Below are 25,510 nucleotides of genomic sequence, written 5' to 3'. Positions count from 1 at the left end.
CAAACAAGTTGCTGATTGGTCAAAGTTGTTGATGGTAACTAAGGAAAACATATCATCTTTTCGTTAGCATTCAGATCTCAAATATATTATATGATCAACAATATGGTATCGATACTATTTCAAAATAGTTAGACAAATATATTTTTGAAATGTTTTATTCTAAAAATCCAACACTAACCAGGATTCCACAGTCGGCGCAGAGTGACTTCCGCTTTCGATATCAAAACAAACCCGCGTGTAAATCCACGCATGTCACAACAGGTACATACTCTTACCTACTTACTTATGTGGGTGGCTGACCAATTCAAAGCTAACGGGCATCGCTTTTGACCCACTTTCCCCCACCGATCTTGTTACCATTCCCTTTTTATTAGCATATATGCAGATTGCGTAGGGCAGGTTCAAGCATGGTCTCGAAGTTACGTGTACGGATCACGCGCGCTTGTCATCAGCTGATCGTCCATAGACGTGATCGAATCCTGTTTGTTGACCATTTTTACAATAAATTGTCTATGTTCCTGTGAATAAAGAGAATAAATAAACTGACTAGAAGTGATTGGCCCTGACCAACTTGATACACGAAACTCAACTTATCAGTTAATTACGGCGTATATTATAGATCTATTGAAATCTACATGTAAAAATGGGGAATATATTCTTTGTCTCAACAATTATGTAACAATTAACTCAACAATATAAGTAATGTTTGGGACAATCCGTTTGGAGAACATTTTAGTGAAGTAAGTGCTCTTATTTTCTTATAGCTTCTTCAGAATGGATGGGTGGTGAACATGGTGAAGGGACCTAGTGGTTAATTGTTTAATTGTTTATCACACAAACTGAATACAAAATATTATCATGATTATGTCAAAGATGCGACGGAAATAAAAGGTCTTAATTTGAAAATTAATTTATTGTTTATGTCAACGGGGAAAATATCATAGAGATATGTACAGATGTAGAAAAAGTTTTAGCATGTTTTGGTAAAAATGGTGGGAATTGATTTTTAATTTCACAATTTCTGGCTCAAGGCTGTTTCTGACTAATCAGTATCATAAGCAGTGTAACTATTTTTCAATGTTTCAATGTCGTAAGAGGCGACTAACAGGATCGGGTGGTCAGGCTCGCTGAATGGGTTGACACATTGCATCTCAGTCGATGCTCATGCTGTTGATCCTTGGATTGTCTGGTCCAGAATCAATTATTTACCAACCGTCTCCATATAGCTGGAATATTGCTGAGTGCGGCATAAACTCAACTCACTCACTCACTATTAGTTTCAATGTAGGATTTGTGTTGATTGATGTGTGAGGACCGCATTGTGCCCACACATTGTAAGGATTTATTGTTGACTGGGAAGCTCAGTCGATTAGGTATATGTGAGCCACACAACCCTCTCATATATGGGACTAATACCAGTAAGTTAGGCATCAGTGAATATGATTCATTCCTCAAAATGATAATAGCCCTGTGAGTTCCCGCTGTTCTGGTTGTTGAAATTCAATACATTCTTCACTAGAACAACCAAGGATTAGGTGGAATTATAAATATATTGGTGCGCATGTTTGAACTCAGAAAGACAGAAGACGTAGTGGATTGGTAATCACCTTAAAAAGGAGATGAACAAATAGAAATGTTGAGGAAGTAGACATATAAATATCTGGGACCCCAAATTCATTCATATAGGCTATTACTAGCTTTTGAACTAGGTTTTGTGGTAATTGGTTCCTGAGCCCACATATTGGTAATTGGTATATGTTGTTTTTTTCTTATATGTTCATGAGTTTATCGATAAGCTGAGATTTTGATCAACAACAGTTTGTTTTACGATAACAAAGTGTAACCATATCTGGCTAGGATAGGTAGATACCTCAGACAGGATTGGTACTAGCAGGGGTGGACACCTCAGCAAACAAACATACTGGGTGACTATTTGAGCTAAATTCACTGGCAGGTTGACCATCTGAGTCTGTAGATGTACTGGCAGGGTGCCCATCTGAGCCTGTAGATGTACTGGTAGGGTGACCATATGAGCCTGTAGATGTACTGGCAGGGTGACCATCTGAGCCTGTAGATGTACTGGCAGGGTGACCATCTGAGCCTGTAGATGTACTGGCAGGGTGACCATCTGAGCCTGTAGATGTACTGGCAGGGTGACCATCTCAGTCTGTAGATGTACTGGCAGGGTGACCATCTGAGCCTGTAGATGTACTGGCAGGGTGACCATCTGAGCCTGTAGATGTACTGGCAGGGTGACCATCTGAGCCTGTAGATGTACTGGCAGGGTGACCATATGAGCCTGTAGATGTACTGGCAGGGTGACCACCTGAGCCTGTAGATGTACTGGCAGGGTGACCATCTGAGCCTGTAGATGTACTGGCAGGGTGACCATCTGAGCCTGTAGATGTACTGGCAGGGTGACCATCTCAGTCTGTAGATGTACTGGCAGGGTGACCATCTGAGCCTGTAGATGTACTGGCAGGGTGACCATATGAGCCTGTAGATGTACTGGCAGGGTGACCATCTGAGCCTGTAGATGTACTGGCAGGGTGACCACCTGAGCCTGTAGATGTACTGGCAGGGTGACCATCTGAGCCTGTAGATGTACTGGCAGGGTGACCATATGAGTCTGTAGATGTACTGGCAGGGTGACTATCTGAGCCTGTAGATGTACTGGCAGGGTGACCATCTGAGCCTGTAGATGTACTGACAGAGTGACCATCTGAGCCTGTAGATGTACTGGCAGGGTGACCATCTGAGCCTGTAGATGTACTGGCAGGGTGACCATCTGAGCCTGTAGATGTACTGACAGGGTGACCATCTGAGCCTGTAGATGTACTGGCAGGGTGACCATCTGAGCCTGTAGATGTACTGGCAGGGTGACCATCTGAGCCTGTAGATGTACTGGCAGGGTGACCATCTGAGCCTGTAGATGTACTGGCAGGGTGACCATCTGAGCCTGTAGATGTACTGGCAGGGTGACCATCTGAGCCTGTAGATGTACTGGCAGGGTGACCATCTGAGCTTTAGATGTACTGGCAGGGTGACCATCTGAGCCTGTAGATATACTGGCAGGGTGACCATCTGAGCCTGTAGATGTACTGGCAGTGTGACCATCTCAGTCTGTAGATGTACTGGCAGTGTGACCATCTCAGTCTGTAGATGTACTGGCAGGGTGACCATCTGAGTCTGTAGATGTACTGGCAGGGTGACCATCTGAGTCTGTTGATGTACTGGCAGGGTGACTGTCTGAGCTTTTAAATGTATCAGAATTGCGTTTAAGTGCTACTTTCATCTTGAATACCATCTATTTGACAGTCTCCATCATTGAAGAATTAGGATTACACAGGACAGCTGAGAAAAAAACTCCCTGTGACGTGGACAAGGAACAACATGGAGGACATTAAGCGACGTCTGGAGGTGAAACATCCACCAATACAGATACAGGTAGGAGATTCTTGTAAATCATATTGTAATGTGACGTACAGGTGGCCAGTGGTCAGTTACCTAATGACCACTTTGATGTTCATCATCAGCAAGTCATCACCACAGATACAGCAGCTCCACATGTTTATTGTTTAGAATAAAGGATTGTTGTTGTGGTCGTCATGGTGATCACAGTCACTGTTGTTGCCAACAGACACAGGGATGTTCTTCGTCTTATTTTCTCAAAGCATTGTAGTTAAAGTCATCATCAGGTTAACATCTCCATTTTCACATGCAAGTTTCAAGGTCAGACGTCCTTGGCCCTAACATACACAATATGAAAAAAGGATTGATGTTTATCTAGATAACCCAAACTGACTGCATCTTGCAACAGCATCACCATGAAGCACTAAACTGAAACTTGGTCCTCGTCTACTTTACATTTGTCCTTGTTCTTCCAGTGATTTCATCTTGTTCAAAATGCCTATCAATACATACATTAAACCAAAGACTTTCATTTGTGTTTGCACTAAATGCAGATTGTCCATTTTGCATAAGTGCATTGTTGCATAGACTCAAAGATGATATCTTCCCTTGTTAAAAATCACACCTGGCTTAAGGTTATGCTGACCCAACAATAGAAATATTACTGTGTTACTTTGTCAACTGCAAATAAAGCTGTAAAATACATAAGATTGGTAACTACATTATTTCACTTTATTCCAAATTTCTGTGTAAATCTTATAAATATGTGCATGTCATTGATAGCATTTTAAAAACTCTTGGATTACTGCTGAAAAGTTGATACAATACTTTATTCTTTTTCCTCTGAAAGCTAATACTATAATAAAATAATGGAAAGTGTCTGTCTCTCATTGAATAACTAAGTCAACAATGCAAAACATTTTGTTGATAAAATATAACTGAACATATAATCATACCTTATGTTAAACTTGAACTGCAGATTTTCTATCAGTCAAGAAATGCTGAAAGTCTCTAGCCAAGCCTCAAGACATTAAAGTTGTTTATTCGGGACAATTAATCCACATTTCTGGTATGATTTAAGATATTTCTAAATGTTGCTAAGTAACCAGGTAGAGGTGTGGTACACTTCCCCCGGGGTATCAGCTTGCAGGGGACAGGGTGGAAGGAGGGGCAGTGGACAATGGTCAGCCAGACAGCAGGGTAACAGTTTGCTGATCTGCTAATTGAATCCACCTGATGTGTGACAATGACCAGCCTTGGTCAGTTGAACATGCAGAGACTTGCCCTGGGCAGGTGGTACAGACATCACAGAGGCGCAATTAAATACAGCAAATAAATCATCATTTAGCACTGAATGGCCTGTGTATGAAATGCGCATTTGTTGGAAAGTGCACATCAATCTCCAAATCATCACCATCACCATTTCCCCAATAGTTTTAGTTATTTGCGTACAAATATGTATTTATAATCTAAACAAGCCAAGTATGGCATAGAGTAAGAACCCTGTGCACAATTGCCCTGTATGACCTCTTCAGCTTTGCCTACCTTTGTGTGTTTACAGATCTTTATTAACTGAATGCAGGCATCAGATAAACCTATACATGAACTCTAGACTGCAGTGAATAGTGTACAATAGGTCCTGCTTATTGTGATAGGAATTTATCATCGAAAACTGTGTTCCACAGGAGATATTGCTTGTGTGAGGTCAAACTACATCTCCTAGGAGATATCGTTTTGACAGTATAATTTGTACAGTGCCCTGACAATGCCATGACGTCACAATGCTATGACATCGCTGCACTGCAAGTCTTATGGTAGTACAGTCTTCAGATGTACATTTTTCATTGAAAACTGAAGAAGAGTGATTTTTTGATGATAAATAGAATCTCACCCTCGTGTCTACTGATATCAAATATATCAACACTCGTTGATATAAGTAAAAATGTGTGACTTTATCAACTCGTGGTGATATATTTGATATTAGAAGACACTCGGGTGAGATTCTCTGTGTATCGCTGTTGTGAACTTAAGCCATATATGACATTCAGGATAAGCACATGAACAGAAGCAAATCAAGAACAGCATAGAGAAACCGAAGTATTTTTAGAAAGGACTGGACTAACATCTAGTCTCTGAAATGAACATATTTTACAGAAAAAAACCTATTCACAAAAACTACTCATAAAGTGTAACGAAAAGGAGCCCGGAGGCTTTCTTCAGTCTTCTTGCCACATATTCTAGACTTGCATGGGCTTTCCTGGATATATTTGTTTCAGGGTCTGTACGACTCAGAAAGGACCTACTCACTGCTTTTTTTTACTGTGTCCAAAGGGAACTATGAATATCCAATGTGAATTATTACATGTGAGTAATATTTATTGCCTCCAAACATTATCTAGAACCTTAAGCTGACATTCGGCCTCCTCATCACATTGACTTTCTCATTACAAACTGATGTTGGTTTCTTATGTAACCTGTTTTGTTAATTATGTGGGATTGGTCTTGATGTGAACCACGGGATTGTCATGTTTAGGCTTGTTACACACCACCATCTGGATCATTGCTGGCACAGGGTTCAAAGGCATTTACTTGGACACTAATTGTGAAGTTTGTTAATGTTTTCTTTTAAGCTTGGTCATTTTAGTGTGTTGCTTTTAGAGCATATATTCTTTTCTAAGATATCTGTTTGTATTTTTTAATGATTAGGTCTATATGTTGGAACAAACGAATGTGATCACGTCTTAATCACCTTGCCATATGCACAAACCGCAGGTGAAGTTTACGGAGAAATATAAATTTGTATCAACATGAGATTCCTGAATTCTTTTTGTCACAAAATAATAACCATTTCATCTTCAAGTATATATGACCGTGTTTGGCAGGTTGACTCCTGAGAGTTTCTAGGACTTCAGTCCTGTCCCACAACGAAGCACATGTGATACATGTGGTCTCACCTTAGACAAGTGAGTTTGTTCAAAATTGCAGAAAATGGGTACCCGGTTGGATAAAGTCATGTGACTATTAACCTTCTAGCGCCTAACAGGCAGCTTGGGTTATCCGGGGTAATAATAATCAGATTCTGATTACAGCGTCCAGTGAGCAACTAGTCAGATGGATACTAGGCGCTATATAAATGAATTATTATTATTATTATTAATATATCTGTGTGCCACTTTTTGAGCAGATATATGATTGTTTGTTTTGATTAATGCAGGGTTTTACTTTTGGTTCAATACAAAATGACCTTACTTGGGAGGCAAATGTTAAAAAATAATGATATATTGGTTGAATATTAAAAAATGATACATTGGAGTTTTGTCCATATGTTCATACTTAGAGATATTTCAACATTGCATTCAGTACAACCATGTAAAATTAAGCCTCCTTATCTTGTTTTAGGGTCCTATTATCAGTCTAATACAAGACTCCTTGACCCAGGATCTCATTAGTTATAACCATATTTACGCAAAATAAGAACTTTTTATTCCCATTTTGGAATTTTTACTGGTCAGTGCTGCCAATTTGCACTGAATAATGGTACATAGGTGCTTATTAATCCCAGGTAACTTTAACATTAAGTCTGCGTTTCTCATCTGTATTACCTCACAGCGATGGTATTGTGTGTAAGGTCATTTAACGTCATGAAGATATGCAGTGATTATAAGAGTTCTAACTCAGGTTATGCAACATTTGTAAATCAGCTTATATTTGCACAGAAACATTGCCATCATATCCTTATTTATTAAATTAGATCTTACGTGCTTGCTGCTGTCAACATAGGTTGGATGACATCACCTAACAGGTCGTATCAGAATGACCTTTCATTTGAGGGGCGGTGGGGTAGCCTAGTGGTTAAAAGCATCTGCTCGTCACGCCAAAGACTCGGGTTCGATTCCCCACATGGGTACAATGTGTGAAGCCCATTTCTAGTGTCCCCCGCCGTGATATTGCTGGAATATTGCTTAAAGTGGCGTAAAACCATACTCACTTTCTAGTGTCCAACGCCGTGATATTGCTGGAATATTGCTTAAAGTGGCGTAAAACCTCACACTCACTCACTCACTCACTCACTCACTCACTCACTCACTCACTCACTCACTCACTCACTCACTCACTCACTCACTCACTCACTCACTCACTCACTCACTCACTCACTCACTCACTCACTCACTCACTCACTCACTCACTCACTCACTCACTCACTCACTCACTCATTTAACCATTCAGTGCAAGGCTTACCAGTTCAGGAGAGTGACAGCTTGAATATGTTTTTGTCGTCATGTAACCACGAAAGGTAAAGTGAGGTCGTCTGGATGACATTTACGTGCTGTACAACTGATTCCATCAAAATTATTGTCACACTTCAGTGGGATAAACATTTGAGTGCACAGCCTCTGGGAATTCTGCCATACAGTCTTGGCAGTATGTTTGACATTCCAAAATGTTTTCTTCAGTTTTTCAATTTTTGAATCAAGAACTTGGTCAAACTGTTCATCCTTAACTAACTGTATTGATTATGTGATGAGGTATTAATGAACAAGTAACTATTCACGGTATTCATTCATTCTGATAGTAACGTGTTGAGATGTTTTCATATTCATCATGTGTATAACAACAACAAAGGCTCCACATTGAATTATTTAAAAATTTAGTTTAATATCTCACAAAAGTTCTCATTTTGCACAGGACTTTTTATGTTAACAGTAATCAAGATATATATATTTTTAAACAAGAACCCAATGTTTCCACAGATGTTGTGATTTTAGTGTCACTTCATTACACTCTGCTCAGCTGGAAAGGAATAATTATCTCCCCTTGTTGTGTCAAGGGACGTTACTCCTTTCCACTTTGGCTCTTTGACTTTCATGTGGATTGTATCCCTTAGAACACAAACATGAAGACTTCAGTTATTTTTTTTAGTAGGCTGGGATTAACAGCTAGACCATCTTTGATTTGTAGTAAATATCACAAATGTATAGGAACCAGTTGTAAACATGTGGGTTACAAAAAGTGTAAATGGCGTATTTAAATATTTTGTTGTAAAAGTTTATGAGATCTTGTCTGAAAACATAGAACGGGAATACAAACATTATTGATATCCACCTCACTCACATTGAGTCACAAATCAACACTGAAAATGTTTTTACAAAAAGAAGCAAGAATAAGCCAATCCCTTATTCATATACCTTGACAACAGGAACGATCATATTAAAGTGTTGCTTCAGATATTCTGTAACCTGTAACATGCATAATTATTTATACTCATGGAAATGAATAAGGGAACACATGGAAGTACAAGTGTTCCTTTATCCTTTTCCAGGTTTCTTCACAAGGTATGTATTGCACTGTGGGTGAAATTCTGGAAATAAATAAAGGAACACTTGTACTTTCATGTGTTCCGTTATTTGTTTCTATGAGTATAACTCTAGCCTGTAGCATGCATATACATCTGTAGCCTGTAACATGCATATGTAAGAGAAAATAAGTCTCTAGTCTATGACATTCATATGTTTCAGAATTTAGATGTGAAGTATGTATTTGTATTACCATATTGGATTCCAGCTTTTGGTGAATGATAAATAGCAAGATATATATATATATATATATTTCTACATATGCTCATTTTCAGATTCCAGTACAAACCCTCACAGACTTGAGTGCTGAACATAAAAGTGTTTTGTCTTTTAAGTTGATGAGAACGTTTGTCTAGATGGCTTTGTCACATTACATCACAACGGGCAATTATATAAATAAGGATTACTGTTGAAACCATAAGACAATGTGTAATGGGGTGGTGTTACTGAAGTATGCACTTCAAAGTGTGCAGGTAATCTCCTGCCAGTAATCACGAGAGTGGGTGTACATCAAACATTTCTTAGCTGGTCTCTTTACAGTTCGCTTCACAAAAATCTCTGCTTTGAAGTTGAATTTGGGAAAGAAATTTGATGTTTAGATAACAACTCGATATCAAAATTAATTTTCCACTTTAACAGCTTTAACAATTAAACTTTGGCTGCTCGTGCCGCATGGGGGATTGACTGGAATAGTGTCTGTCTTGCTGCTATCGGCTGGTATGCATTAGACTTGTTAGAGAGATTATGTTTTACACAGGCTTAGTGCGTGCATTTGAAATTCCAGCTGAATATTAAAGAATTTAAGAAGTATTTTTTATTCCTTAAATTTTATGTTATGCAAGATTTCATTTTTCTTAAAGTCCGTATATAGTTTTTGTTTTATGTTATGGATTAAGTAATTACCACCAACGAGACAAAAATGAATTAAAAATTTATGACTCAAAATGTGGCATGATCAAAGAAGTCTTTTTCTTCTTGTTAAAGAAAAGCATTTCCGTAGAATTCTTAAAACATGGAGAAGATCCTCATCATTCCTGTATGTTTTTGTTCCAATCGAATGTTATCATGCTCAATAACTTTCGATATTTAAAAGATATGATATATTTTGGTGAGTTAACCATTTATAATTTACGTTCCACATACCACATATATATGAAATTTAATGCTAAGGCCAGACTAATTTTATTTATTTATTGTTTTACGTATTTTTGTCCTCAGAAAACCTAAAGGCAGGAAGGATAAAAAGCACCAGTCAAAGTAATATTCCTTTTGCATACTAAAAGTATTTTATTTTTGGCAAGTTATGAAGTGTATATGGGGCAAAAAGCAATAAAAAAGTGTTTTTTTGTAAGTTTACATTCTTTGCCAATAAAAACATGAGGATTATATTTTTGGAGCGGGGAAAATTAATTTTAATTTTTTTGTTATTCTTGAAAAAATAAGACCAGCTAGTTCTTTAAAACAAGAAATAAAATTGGTCTGGCTTAACATTTATTATATGGACTTGTGTGTTTGAAGTACATGCATGTGCGTTGTATTGTTTGAAAATACTTGTATAGAAATGTCGCAATTTTTTTCAGTTACAGTGCATTACAGTCGAGCGCCATTGTCTCGATATTCATGGGACCTAGAAAAAATATCGAGTTATCCAAACTTCGAGACATCCGACCAGGGCATATCATCACATATCACTATGAAAGAAAACAAAACGCTTCTCAGTATGTTTTGATTTGAAACTATGTGTCATAACAGTGAGTACTTCCTAATTAATTCCTTCTTAATTAATCCCAATTAAATAACAAACAAGTGACACCTTCAACTCAATTAGCTCTAATTAGTTTACACTACCGCATCCCTTTGATTCATGCTGCACCGTGCGTGAACGTGTGGAAACACCCTCAGTTCAGAGGGATACTTGCCCATGAAAGGTAGGTGAATATCGAGTTTCTTTTGCAAATATCGAGTTAAAAGGGTAATTTTGCTTGTTGGAACCATGAAATTATATCGAGATATCCGAAATATTGAGACATCCGTATCGAGTTAAAAGAGCTTGAATAATGATAAATTATGAAAGATTTTGCCAGGACCGAGATGTTATATCGAGACAACCGAGATATCGAGTTATCAGAGTTTGACACAACGGTGCTTGACTGTATTTTGACTCATTTTTATCTTCATATACCTTTACCTTCTCCACTCAAGCCAGACAAAGCTGACCTTATGGTGATGGAACGTCTAAACAAATGTTGTCCAAAAGATGTGATGTCCTGTGTGCCAATCTGTTTTGGAGAAGCCATTTTGGAAGTTGAAATCCCTGAGAGGAAAAACATTTTTCTTCTGAATTGGTTTGTAGCATCGAGTGGGGAAACATGTTTACAGTGGATCTGCGGAAAACTGCAGATTTCTTGATGTCAAGGGTAACTTTTTTCACACATAACAATGTAAGAATGCTTATCCCTAGTTCTCATAGTCCCTGAACCTCATTACTTTCCTACTGCCTAGCCTTCCCTAAATGAAGCAAGTCTAGATTTCCTCAAGTTCTCAATTTCCCATCTCACTGGGGCTCCTTTTCAATTTAAATGGAATTATTTGTTACTATAATAATCAAATATATTTAGAGACAAAGCATTAGTCCAGCTGATGATGAATGGTAAAGGTGTACGTTCAGAAAGCTATGTAAGAGAAATACTTGACTGTAGTTTAACAAATTTAAGATAACATGACAACATGCTTTCAACTCTGTAAGGGGCGGTGGGGTAGCCTAGTGGTTAAAGCGTTGGCTCGTCACGCCGAAGACCCGGGTTCGAATCCCCACATGGGTACAATATGTGAAGCCCATTTCAGGTGTGCCCCTCCGTGATGTTGCTGGAATATTGCTAAAAGCGGCGTAAAACCTAACTCAGTCAGTCAGTCAACTCTGTAACTATTGTGAGGGGGTAGTGGAATAGCCTAGTTTGTAAAACCTACGTTGTTAAGCACAGACAATGATGCTCAAGTTGAAAACATTTCATAATATTAGAAACAAAAAAATAGTGAAACCTGTCTAAACCGGCACCCCATGGGACCGAAATAAAATGCCAGTTTAGACAGGGTGCCGGATTAGACATTAATGATCATAATATCGTTGTAAAATGGCCGGACCAAAATTTTATGCTGGTTTTGACAGTGTGCTGGATTCGACAGGTGCCGGTGTTGGCAGGTTTCACTGTATAGGTAATATATCCTACCATAATCTTGTGCTACAGATCAGCACAAAGTATCGTTATATGAACCTGTATAGAGATAAACATTATAATGAAATGTATGAACCTTAAGTAACAGAAGTAACAGACAAAGCAGGAGTGATTATTTTTAGTTTCATATTTATATTTTCGTATCATTGGGCTGTGCTTATGACTGTGTGGTTAAAGCTTTTGCTAATCATGGCCTGTGTTCTTCCAACTTCAAACATTTCCAATTGCACATAGCCGTCCCTGTCTTGACAGACGTCTGATGTCAAAAAGCATTTAATTGAGTGTAAAACATCATCAGAACAACTTTCAGTTTGTTTGTTTTCAACTGAAATGTATAGAGACATGCATTTCATTGAAAATTTCAGGTTTTACCTTAACCATGTTCTTGTTTACATCATGAAACCAGATGATGGACCACTCCCTGAAAACACTCGCACAAAATTTGTTGTGAATGGAACAGTCAATTTCTAACTTTATGTTCAATCATACAACTTTGTTCTCAAATAATATCATTCCATATAATTTTTCAGATAGTGTGTAATGTACTTACTGTGATGTAAGTCATACCATTCCATAGGGCATTATATAAACACGCTGACATTGAAATAGTTTGTTGGAATAATTTGAATATGTAATAATATGTCACGATTCATAAAACTCCTGGTCATGTGATGGTCAAATGAATGTCATCTTGAAATGCTTTTAAACTCCATGGAAGTATGTAAAGCTAATTTCTTCATTAGTATTAACTTTGGCAGCATTTAGCTCGGACAGTAAGCACCGGGAAAGACTAACCCATTCCTAAACTAACTTATGCTAATGGGTGCCGAAATAGAAGACATGTTGTTGATTGACAGTTCCTAAATGAACTTATGTTAGTGGTGCCCCGGTTAATAGAAGAGAAGTAGGCAGATCGAGAGAAGTAGGTGGATGGACCAGTCCCTGAATGATAAAGGGAATCTCACCATCGAGTCCTAGTTGTTTCATCAAGGTGGCCATTGTAGTTGTGGGAGCACTCGTGTAATTGTTTTACCATCCTCACCATGTCATCATTTAGTCCTCATTTTCCCAACATTGACAGTACTTGCACTCATCATGTTATAGGGGTCACAGACTGCTTGAGGATTGTGGGTATCGCGATTTCCTTAAACTTGCTCAACACAACATGAGTGTGTTACTGTGACTTTTTAGACTAACAGCTAGTCTCTGAAATGAACATATTTTACAGAAGAAAAAAATATATGTATATAATGAAAAGGAGCCCTGAGACTTTCTTCATTTTCAGAAGCTGTGGTGGTGGTGGTGGTGGTGGAATTGGGTTTAACGTCGTGCTTGAAAATATTTCGCTCATATGACGACATGCATGCGTGTGTATGTGCGGCTGCTTGTACTAGCCCAGACTGAAGCTGGTTTTATAGTGCCAGCCCACTGTGATACCATGCCGCAGTGAAGCATGAATACCCCACTCAGACCATTATACTGACTCAAGCCCCATATTTGTACCCATTCTTTTGGTATGACCGCTTTTGGTATGACGAAGTCGGGGATCGAACCCGCGACCTTCTGCACTCCGGGCGGACGCTCTAACCACTACACCACGGAGGCGGTCCAGAAGCTGTGGAAATCTAGACATTTTCTAGAGTGGTGTGGGCTTTCTTGGATATGTTTGCTTCAGGGTCTGTATGACAGACTAGTGACTTTCATACACTTCTTGCTATACAGCAGTACCTTTTGTTAAGGAGTACACTGATTATTTGTTTTCATATTGGTTATTCATAATGTTAATCGTGCAGTAAGTTATATTGTTAAAAAAACACAACACTCATACTCGCACACACTCACTCACTCACTCACAGAATTTATAAGAATTTTCACAAAATGAAAATATTGTTTTGTGCTTAATGGGAAGCTTTCTCATAGCCAAATCACTCAGAATGTCTCCCAAAATGTCCAAAAAGTGGTCAATGAAATGCTATATCTATCAGTAATTTTGTACTGATCATCACCAGCCATCATCGATTCACTGTACAAGTAGAAAATGTTCCTTACATCTTTTGTACAATTATTTGCACTTGTGTTGTATAATGCGTGTTACACCTCCTCTGTATGTGGAACCCTTCCTTGTCCCCCCTTCCCTGTATGTTCAGCAGACCCAGCAAATGTTTGTTACCTCCTTGTCCGTCTGCCAGACTGTTTTTTTCCATGCTTAGCTGTTGGTGTGTAAACTGACCCTCTTTTTGTTGGTAGTTGACAGTATTCTGTTCATATAGTGCTGATGAGTTTATCAGTAAGGGAAGAAATAGAACTTTGTGTTCTCTCACATGAATTTGAGTTGAATTAAATTTAAACTGTTTGAGAGGCATTCTAGAAGTTGTGAGCAATAGGAATAGCGACATTTTACAATAGCTGTCAAAATTATATCTGACCGTACTCACTACTTAAATTCGGAATACAACCTCCTCCCTTCAGGCCGCCACTACAAAGTTCCAATTTTGAAAACAAAGAGAGCCTGTACATCCTTTATTCCAAGTACCATATCTCTCTTAAACAAATGTGAAGATACCTAAATCAATGAATTTATGTAAATATGTTTTGTATCTCTCTAATGTGCCAGTAGCTCTGCTGATGTAACACAAATTCCTGAAAAGGCATTAAAGTATTATTCTATTCTATTCTATTCTATTCTATTCTATTGGTTTAGATACTTATACCATCTTCAAGCATGAAAACAGTGACTTCTGATACTTCACAAATTGTATACAGTTTTGGGGTATTTTGATTCCCTTACCAAATCATCCACACAAGTACATCCTCATTCCTTAAAGGGCGGTGGGGTAGCCTAGTGGTTAAAGCGTTGGCTCATCAAGCCGAAGACCCCGGGTACAATGTGTGAAGCCAATTTCTGGTGTCCCCTGCCGTGATGTTGCTGGAATATTTCTAAGAGCGGCATAAACCCAAACTCAGTCAGTCAGTCAGTCATTCCTTAAATGTTCTCACAGAAGAAGATCCGGGTTAGAATTGGTCTTCAGCAACTTTTCGTAAGAGGCAACTATTGGGATCGGGTTGTCAGGCACGCTGACTTGATTGGCATATGTCATAGAATCCCAATTGCATAGATTGATGCTCATGCTGTTGATCACTGGATTGTCTGGTCCAGACTCAATTATTTACAGACCGCTGCCACATAGCTACAATTTTGCTGAGTGCATCATTAAACAACAAACAAACAAACTTAAATGTTGTCACTGACTAAAGGTGAGCTTCTGTACCTTGCTACACCAGTTTCTATATTTGTGGTTAAAGATAAACATTTTGCTTTGCTTAAAAAAATAAAGGTTCAATGAAAACTATTACCAGAAAAGGCAGTCCAAAGGATTATTTGTATTTTGCTTCACTGAGTGCAGGCAATTTAGTTGAAATATTCTCAGTGTTTTTTTCCTTCCATGGGGAACCAGCTGAACTGTTGTCTCGTTGACTGACCCAGATGTCAGTGTCTGTTACAGCCTGTTCACTCAGGGAGGGCATCTGACTGATGACCATTGTTGGAGCAACACCAGGAGGAGAATTTAGTTAGCTCGACCTCGTCTTGGTTGTGAAAATTGAAGTATGACCCTCTTGGGCTTCAGTATTGCCATCAACTTCAACTGATTGCTGACACAGCAATTACAATGGTCTCTTTACTCTTCCAAATGACCATCTTACTTTCTGTAGACCCTGTATCCCCAAGCCACATGCGCAGGGATAAGTTGTATGCAAATACATTGTGAAATCTTCAGCCAATAATATTTTTAATTAGGACTTTGAGTATGTGCATTACATCACTTTAAATTATTTAATCATTTTCTGATGAATTTTTTTTTTATCAGTGAGGTGATTGTATTTGTTAATGACACCTGCCATGATATGGTTGTTGATTCAAATTTCAATCTCTTTTTCATCTAGTCCAGACTAATTTGTTTGCAGACTCCTGTAAAATAGCTGGGTTATAAACGCTAAATAACAAACAAATTTTTGGATGGACCCTAGAGTGATAATAAATTTATCTTATCCAAATGTAGTGTGTGGGTTTATGATGTGGGCTGTGTATGCTGACCCAAACTTGGCACCACTCCTCTAAAAACATCCCTCTATAACCATGGTTATTAAACTAATTATGTCAATATTGGTATGACCTCTCAAACCACAAAGTTTGTGATGACAAACTTTTGTGGGAAGAGATCTAGTTATGGTTTCTCTACAACATACTCACAGAATATTGATGTGCTGCTAGACATGGCAGCTATGGCGGCCATTTTGAAAATGGTCATACATTCAGTGCTGTAGGTGTCATTGTGAAAACTGTCATGCAATAAAATGTAAATATCAATATCAGTGAAAGTTTGAAACAGTCCCCATGAAGTGAGTCCTTCCAGCGTTACAGCAATTGTTTGTTTAACCATGCATCTTGCACAGTTGTAAGAGAATTGATAGCTCTGACAGGGAAGCTTGCTGAATAGTTTTGTAGGTAACCTCCTAAAACCTCTACATCCCATAACCCCTACAGCTTATAACAACAAAGTTCATGGTCCACTGCCATTTCTGGTGCCCCCCACCGTGATATATCTGGAATATTGTTAAATGCGGCGTAAAACTGAACTCACTCACTCACTCATGGTCCACTGCACTGCTAATCTCCTGCCTGTTACCTATTTCATACAATGGACCAGCCCAAACACTTAACAATTGAGAGAATGCTTTTAATGAGCAATAAACAAACTAAGAGTTTGAGAGAATGGTTTTAATAGATGATGCCCAAAATATTTTAACAAAAGTTCAATAATATTGAACTTGAGGTTTAATTAACTTCATCATTATCATAATATCATTACATATTAAATGTTTTTAATGTTTTGAAGGAAAACCAAGTTGTATGGATAGTCAACTTCTTTATTGAGTGCGATGCATGCACGTCGTCATATGAGCGAAATATTCTCAAGCACGACGTTAAACCCAATTTCACCTCACCTCACCTCACCTCACCTCACCTCACCTCACCTCACCATAGTTTTCCTTCATCTTCACAACTTCTAAAATGCCTCTCAAAGAACTTTTAATGTTTTATTTTTTTACATATTATCTGTCAACCTCAATCAAATTGGTATTGCTATGTTCCAGCCTCTTGATCCCCATTTTGTTTGACTTTTTATCTTGGTACCCCCCCAAACCCACCCCCACCCCCCCAAAAAATGCAAAATCTGCAATAAATGCATCACAAACTTCAGGAAACAAAATATGCAAGAAACATTTTGTGTGTTTGAGATAGTCTGCTAGAATCAAACTTAGATATTAAAGTGCATAAAAAAGCAATTTGAAACTACAGTCGCTTGTTAAAGTGGTTCCCCCTTCATGTTTATGGAAAGAGCTTGTTTTGGAGACACTACCCATCCCCTTTCAGATGACGTAATCATAAGGACATAACTTATTCTCATGTTTTGACTTATTCATACAAGGACACCCCCATTGTACATGATGCCAAGGGTTCAAACTAAATACTGAATGGTCACACAAATGCCAGCTCTCAATATATTGTAAACAGTGCCAACTTGAATATCTGGACATAGTTTTTGAAAGATTAAAATGGGGGTGTCCTTGAAAAACAGCCTCCCGTCTATATGTAAATCAAACAATCCAAACCTTTGAATGTTGATTACGATGGGTAGTCATCCAATACTATACTGAACATATTTTATATGATATTATCTGAGGGCATACCATTATCCAAGAGGTACTAAATGACAGATCGTTTTTCATTTTTTGCAATTTTTTAAAGAAATACTATACCCCAATGTGGTGTGATATGCGAAAATTTTGGATATGGTTTTGCTAGTAATTTTTTCAAAATAAAATTGAAGCTTTTCAAACATTACAACTGACATTATTACAATTTACAAAATCTGTCTACTCACTATGTATATCAGGAAGCTAAAAAAACTAGTTCAACATTTAATTCATCTCAATTATTTAAAATGAATTATTAAAACCCTAATAACAACAGCACAATCTTATTCCCTTCTCATCTGTATACTCTGTGCAGCTTAATCTCGCACTGTGTACTCCACTCTGTAATTTCTCCTTTGGGTCAGTTCATTATGCCAGACAGGTAAATGCTGCATGTTGTTTTAACTAATTGTAGGGGTACTGGGCTGTAGGGGTTATGGGATGTGGGGTTTTGGGAGACAACCATTTTGTACCTGACTGTAATGGACTGTGTTGGTTTCTAATGACTTTTCTATGTTATCCTAAGGTCTATATGCTAATTTGTCAATGATGCTTTAATGGGTATATCCCACTGGTGGTGTAAGACATTATTCCTGAGCAACAGAAATGATGTCATCATCATTTGTATAATGGTTGCAAGATAGTTCTTTCTTCAAGATTTGGAAGAGGTGGAAACCTGACCAGTTCATTCCCCTGAATGTTCTTGACTCTCTCTTGATTGGCTATGTATTGGCTTTGTAATGTGTGTGTGTGTGATGTTGATCATCTGCAATCACATCATGTATTTTACCAGCTCTTTCCTTAGAGGAGGCAGTTGACAGTCTTCCTGATATTGGATCATGTTTGAGATTTTATCTTCCTTAACTCCACTCCACCTCATAACAGTCACAAAAGCAAAGATCATCTGAAGGGGACACCATGTCTCCATGGCTGCCTGTTTTTGTTGACACCCGTGGAGGTCCGGGTTAACTGAACCTTCAGCAACCCTGCTTGTCGTAAGAGGCGACCAACGGGATCGGGTGGTCAGGCTCGCTGGCTTGTTTGACACATGTCATTGGTTCCCAATTACGCAGATCGATGCTGATGCTGTTGATAACTGGATTGTCTGGTCCAGGCTCGATTATTTACAGACCGCCACCATATAGCTGGAATATTGCTGAGTGCGGCGTAAAACTAACCTCACTCACTCACTGTTTGTGTTTACCCTTTTAGTGGGTGATACCAGGTAACAGATTGTGTGTACGTGTTTGATTCAAGTGCATGGAAAGTATTGTATGTAATACCATGGCATGCAGACTGTTAAGGGTTGACGGTACATCCTTCGTTGCTAGGATCAGGGTGTTTCAACCCTCTGTCGTGAGTTAGTGAGTACAATATGACACCAGTTTTCCAGCAAAAATCATAGTGTCACGCACTCACTTACTCACTCACTCACAGATTCATTCACTCACTCACTCACTCACTCACTCACAGTAACACCTGAGAAGAGAAGAACATGGCTGTTCAATGTAGCATGTTTATGTCATTCATAAGGTGCTGTAAGGTGTTCATTGTAGGACGAAATAAAGCAGAGACAAGATACAGTTTTGAGACCTGTAACTGGACATTAAGTCACTAAGTCTACACACATTTCTGCAAGATTTTCATTCACTTCACGAACTACACGTGTCATGTCACACCTTTGTGATTTCGAGAACAGTGGAGAACGTAGTGGCACTGCTGTAGTTTGCTCAGGAGATCTCTGGCATGGTAGAGCTCATCCATCCATAACTTATACAAGTTAGGAATTTGTAATACATAACACAGACTAGAACTGGTTCATTCTTTCACAAGTTTTACAGATGAGTATCTTGTCATGGTATCCATGGTCCTCATCGCTTACACACTGATTGTTTACATCTATGTTGAAGAGATAGATAGTTTTGATATTTTCACACTGATTTTGAAGGTCACACTTACATTAGCTGTACATTATTGAAAACAAAATACAGGATATGTTTTTCCAATGTTGTGATTAAGGTAGAAGCATCACAGTTATGTAGGTGCTTGTCCTGGCCAAATAGAGCTGGTTCCATTGTCTGACCATTATTTTAATGATTTGTCATGACCATGGTCTTTGGTCTATCAGCATCACATTCTGCCATCTCCAGAGTGAGTGAGTGAGTGAGTTTTACGCAGCTTTTAGCAATATTCCAATATCATGGCGGGGGACACCAGAAATGGGCTACACACATTGTACCCATGTGGGGATTCGAACCCGGGTCTTCAGCATGATGAGCGAACGATTTAACCACTAGGCCACCCCACTGCCCCTGTCATCTCCAGAGTTCCATCTGAAAAGCTGGTCAAGCAGGAGTCTTCCCCCAACATCAAGGTGTCGCATGTACTGTTCCATGCAGTGTTAACATCAACCCACATAATACTACACAAACATAGGTTCAACACTGATTTTTGTCGGAAAATCACAAGCTTCTAGCAATATTTCTTTTTATCAGAAATGATTGGTTTTGTTCAGCAAGTTGTAAGTTTGACCAGAAATGTCAGACTGTATTGGTTCTGTGGACAAACTTAGATAATGCTAAGAAAGTATGGTTCGGAAAAAATTATGCTTGTGGTGACAATCTGTCACATAAAACATACATGAAGCCCACATTTCACATGGTGTTTCTGAGGTGGTCGCTGGGTGTGGGTAGGCTCTTTATGTACCCTGCATTGATCAACACTTACTGCCCGGTCAAAGTCCTGCTGGTGGACTTGTGTGTTTGTGATTGATTGGCTGACCATAGGGGTTGTTGAAGACTGCCTTAACACAGGTGGTGTTGACACAGTTGATAATGTTCGTTAGGTAATTTAGTACAGGTCACAATTGATTAGTTGAATGTCTGCAGCATGCTAGTACACTTCAGGATATATTGATTGGATGTTTTCAGGACTCTAATACACCTCACAAGTGATGTCGATGGTCAAACGTCTGCTGTTGTCTTGCACATGATGGCATCACAAGTGATTAGTCAGATGTCTTCGGACACTAAGTACACCTCACAAATGATTGGTCAGATGTCTTCTGTTCACAAGTACACCTCACAAGTGATTGGTCATGTGTCTGCTGTTCACAAGTACACCTCACAAGTGATTGGTCATGTGTCTTCAGGACACTAAGTACACCTCACAAATGATTGGTCAAATGTCTTCTGTTCACAAGTACACCTCACAAGTGATTGGTCATGTGTCTTCTGTTCACAAGTACACCTCACAAGTGATTGGTCATGTGTCTTCAGTACACTACACCTCTCAAGTGATTGGTTGGATGTCTTCAGGACACTAAGTACACCTCACAAATGATTGGTCAGATGTCTTCAGGACACTAAGTACACCTCTCAAGTGATTAGTCAGATGTCTTCTGTTCACAAGTACACCTCACAAGTGATTGGTCATGTGTCTTCAGGACACTAAGTACACCTCACAAGTGATTAGTCATGTGTCTTCTGTTCACAAGTACACCTCACAAATGATTGGTCAGATGTCTTCAGGACACTAAGTACACCTCACAAGTGATTGGTCATGTGTCTTCTGTTCACAAGTACACCTCACAAATGATTGGTCAGATGTCTTCAGGACACTAAGTACACCTCACAAGTGATTAGTCAGATGTCTTCTGTTCACAAGTACACCTCACAAATGATTGGTCAGATGTCTTCAGGACACTAAGTACACCTCACAAGTGATTGGTCATGTGTCTTCTGTTCACAAGTACACCTCACAAATGATTGGTCAGATGTCTTCAGGACACTAAGTACACCTCACAAGTGATTAGTCATGTGTCTTCTGTTCACAAGTACACCTCACAAGTGATTCGTCATGTGTCTTCAGGACACTAAGTACACCTCACAAGTGATTGGTCAGATGTCTTCAGGACACTAAGTACACCTCACAAGTGATTAGTCAGATGTCTTATGTTCACAAGTACACCTCACAATTGATTGGTTGGATGTCTCCAGGACCCTTGTACACCTCACAAGTGATTGGATTCTGCAGGATGCTTGTTGACCTTACGGTTGATAAGTATGATGTCATCAGGACCCTTGTACACCTCACAAGTGATTTGTGGGATGTCGACGGTCAAAGTGGTACTGTTTGTCTTGCACATGATGATGTCTTTTAATCCGCATGTTTACTTTTCCAGCCTTTCTCCTGCAACAGAAATGAGGCGATTAGTTGAAGGGAGATAATCATGTTCTCTTCACGCTCCATTTCCAGTGATGAGTCTTTACAAAGTTAGAGGAAGGTATTTTTCTCATAATTTGGTTCAGAGATACTGTGACCATACATTGAAAAAATTAAATTGGGTCCAATTTTGGATTATTGTTAAGGGAGGTAACTGACCAAACATAAACTCACGGGCGAAAGAAATGTCACCTCGCTTTTTTAACATGTCACAAAACAACAAACTCAAATTTTGGAAATTTAACAATCATATTTGGAAAATTAATGGATTTACAACATTCTGAATGATGAAAGTGTGAACTAAAGATATGAATAATCACTTAGTGTACAAGAAAAGATAAAAAAATAATTTTGGTGACATTTCTTTCGCCCGTGAGTTTACATTAGCATACCATTGAGAGATAAAACTTTCAGACGCTGAGGTTTTACTGAGAAATACATTTTTGAAAAGGGTACAAATTGAGAGTAGAAAGAATTTTCTTTGTAAAGAATATGAATTGAATTTGCCATAATTCAATCAGTTCCCAAAATAAGATGATTAAAAAATTTGATGACGAGAATTTGCAGCAATTATAAAAACGTTTTTTTTGACGAGTTGTATTCTCGAAAGGCTAGAGGCACACTCTGAGGCAGCAATACCTCAGCACCACACAATACAACATGTCAGAAGTTTTTAAAACCAACATTTCAGGAAAATCAGAAAAAGCCTTTAAAAAGAACCAAAGGTATCAAATACAGGACAGATAGGGATATGAGTCTTGGCGAATGAGTTATTTGAATATTGTTCAATCTCTGTCGTTGAAGACAATAAAAATGAAAGTATACTTCATAATATTATCGCCAGTGCAAACAGGGCAGCAAGCAGCTAAAACTTCTTTTTGAGCAATCATATTATTTGATGTCAACCAGCTGCTGACACACTGTGATATTGTTGTTGGTAATGAGAAAGACGGACACAATGGTTTTGCTGCTAATGCACTCTGTATCGCAGCTGCAATTTGGGCTGGCCTTGAGTTCTTTAAAAGTGATTATATGTTTTGTGCCAATTGTGATGATGCTTGAAGAGACTAAACTTGACTGACTAAGTTTATGAATTCTGAGTAAGTCGAAATTTACTTTTTCTGGGGAGTTTCTCCTGACAATATCCATTTGAACAGGAAACCTTTATCTCCCCCAGCCACTGTAATTATAATGATGCTAATAATAGTCCATTTATCATGCACATTTTCTCAATGCATAATGCATGCATGAAGCGGTAAAACAATCTGATTATTATTACCCCGGATAACCCAAGCTGCCTGTGAGGCACTACAGGGTTAATAGTCACATGACCTATCCCACCGGGTATCCATTTTCTGCTGGGTGAACAGAGGCAATTTTGAACTAACTCACTTGCCTAAGGTGAGACCACATGTATCACATGTGCTTTGTTTTGGGGCAGGACTGAAGTCCTAGAAACTATCAGGAGTCGAGCTGCCAAACACAGTCTCTCCAAGGACCCTCCTCACTCCTCACTCTTCAACTTCAACTGATTTGTGACCTAAGGTCTTTGCACAGGCCCACACACCACCACAACACTGCTTCATAAGGAATACTATTCATATAGCCTTGCATTTTTTATTGTCAGTAAAAGTAATGATCAATTTCTAAACTGCTGCTTTTGTTTCCATTTTGTCTTCCTGTTTCAATCATGGACCATTCATTAAGTTGTGTGGTGTAAGATTAGGATCAGAAGAAATAAGACAGTCAGCCAGAAATGAGTACTTCACCTCTTGCTCAGAACGCTACTCAAAGTCATGAAACAGATTCCATGACTGTCCTCTAGTGCAGTCAATTCTGCCCGGTCCAGTAACCACAGAGAGAGTAGTCTGTATAATAACACTGAAATGTACTGAAAATGATCCTGAGAGCAAAGTCCGGTTAAGTAGACTCTGAAGGTTTCGACACAGATTGAATTTTTTACGTAACACTGTCGTGGAGTCATGACTTGATATGTATATCATGGTATGGAGCCTGATCCAACCTGGGGTCGGTACTATGTGTAATCTATGGGAGGTCCTGTGATTCCCACTGTTGCCCTATCTCAAAGCACATCAGATCATCATAGTGATGTGCGGCTGATATTTTACAAGGCAGCCGTCAGCCAGGCTATCATGTGTCATTTGATTGGTTGATACCCATTGAACAGATTGACCTTTCAGACTTGCCCCGACATGCATAGCCCTCATTCAACAACAATCACAGTGGGGTTTTTTCTATATTTTTTCTACATGAGAGATAATTTAACATTCTGAAATTTATTGTTCAAAGCTTCAAAGGAGTAATTATATAAATGTATATTTATATTGTGGTTAGTCTTGAAGATAACAGCTGCTCAAAGTGCGTCAAGGAATAATATTAATATACATTCATCTTGTGTTCAGTTCTGAAGATCAGAGTTGCTCAAAGTGCTACGGTGGAAAATAATGAAAATGATAAATGTAAAATTATGCATTGAAATTGTGTATTGAAAAATATATTAGGAGAAAGAAAGAGATTTTCAAAGAGTTTTCAAAACCTGGAAAGCCTTCAGCTCTGGAGTGGGAGTTCCATAGAATTGGAATAAAGTTAAGTATGTTGTAGAGTCTAATATTTCAAGTCTGAAGGTATTACTGAGAAAAGATTGTTTTGAGAAGAGTTGACTCTTTGCATTTGGAAAACATGACTATGTTAAACATCATTTCATTTTGATTAGTCAGCTGACGTTATCAATCTTGATGTAAAATCTCAATGCATGGATGGGGTGGCCAAGTGGTTAAAGCTTTCACTTGTCAAGCCGAAGACCCAGGTTTGATTCCCCACATGGGTACAATGTGTGAAGCCCATTTCTGGTGTCCCCCGCTGTGATACCCCTGTAATGTTGGCATAAAACTAAACTCGCTCACTAATGCATGGAGGTTTCATGTAATGATTCCATCCCAAGCTGTAACCAGCTGTAACCTGTTGAAACCTCATCTTGGGCTTCTGCATCACCAAAGCCAGCCTGTATTTGTCCTGACCAGAATACACTCAGTTTAACAAATTGACCTCATTGGTTGGACAAGATGATGGCTCAGTAAACTAACCAATCTGATCCTAGTTAAATATGAGTATGAAATTAAGCAAAATATTACATGAAAAGTCTTGTTAGCTGAAGTATCTAGCCTTAAGGGGTTATTTCATTTGATGTACTTTGTTTAATGTGTGCTCATTTTGTAGTCAAGTGTTAAGTGCTTAAAGTATACTTACCATTCTTGCCAATCAAATTTGTACAGTAATTGATGTTATTGGGCCCCCACTCCTAACAACTCTTCCCTGTCTTCAGTCACCTTGGTACAACAGTGCTAACATCAGGGATTTATGGAGTCCTGTATTTGAGGGTCCCGTGGACTCATTCTCTGAACAAAATGGGGGTCCTAGACACTTAAATATTATCATTAATACTGTTAGTGTATTGTGTATCATGATCATCCCATTGTTATTACAGTAATTAAATTTCAAATGATACCATAA

At 38.6% G+C, this 25,510-nt stretch overlaps 3 protein-coding genes across 3 annotated transcripts in view; 1 reads left to right on the top strand and 2 right to left on the bottom strand.

Annotated features, from left to right (window-relative positions):
• The first annotated feature begins 198 nt into the window (after positions 1 to 198).
• LOC124255454 (focadhesin-like) overlaps positions 199 to 25,510 on the top strand; it is a 531,258-nt gene continuing 505,946 nt past the window's right edge. Inside the window, exons 1-2 of the mRNA XM_046689369.1 lie at positions 199 to 261; positions 3,319 to 3,447. Coding sequence (XP_046545325.1) covers positions 3,394 to 3,447 — 54 coding nt within the window. The 5' untranslated portion in view covers positions 199 to 261; positions 3,319 to 3,393. The remainder of the gene's footprint in view (positions 262 to 3,318; positions 3,448 to 25,510) is intronic.
• LOC124255455 lies at positions 1,452 to 3,019 on the bottom strand. The gene is made up of 2 exons (XM_046689370.1): positions 1,923 to 3,019; positions 1,452 to 1,515 (listed from the first exon to the last, which is right to left on the bottom strand). Exons 1-2 carry the CDS (start codon positions 3,017 to 3,019, stop codon positions 1,452 to 1,454), a joined length of 1,161 nt encoding a protein of 386 aa, XP_046545326.1.
• The window catches only part of LOC124255415 (FMRFamide receptor-like), an 81,901-nt gene continuing 77,295 nt past the window's right edge, over positions 20,905 to 25,510 (bottom strand). The window contains exons 3-5 of the transcript XR_006892683.1: positions 21,846 to 21,946; positions 21,640 to 21,766; positions 20,905 to 20,962 (exon numbers count right to left, since the gene is read on the bottom strand). The gene's annotated coding sequence lies outside the window, so the exon portion shown is untranslated. The remainder of the gene's footprint in view (positions 20,963 to 21,639; positions 21,767 to 21,845; positions 21,947 to 25,510) is intronic.

This window comes from Haliotis rubra, unplaced genomic scaffold (genome assembly GCF_003918875.1).
Source record: "Haliotis rubra isolate DU_JTF1 unplaced genomic scaffold, ASM391887v1 Scf60, whole genome shotgun sequence".
NCBI classification, from domain to species: Eukaryota; Metazoa; Mollusca; class Gastropoda; order Lepetellida; family Haliotidae; genus Haliotis; species Haliotis rubra.
The sequence above is the reverse complement of the archived record's forward strand: the minus strand, read 5'-3'. Positions and strand labels throughout refer to the sequence as shown.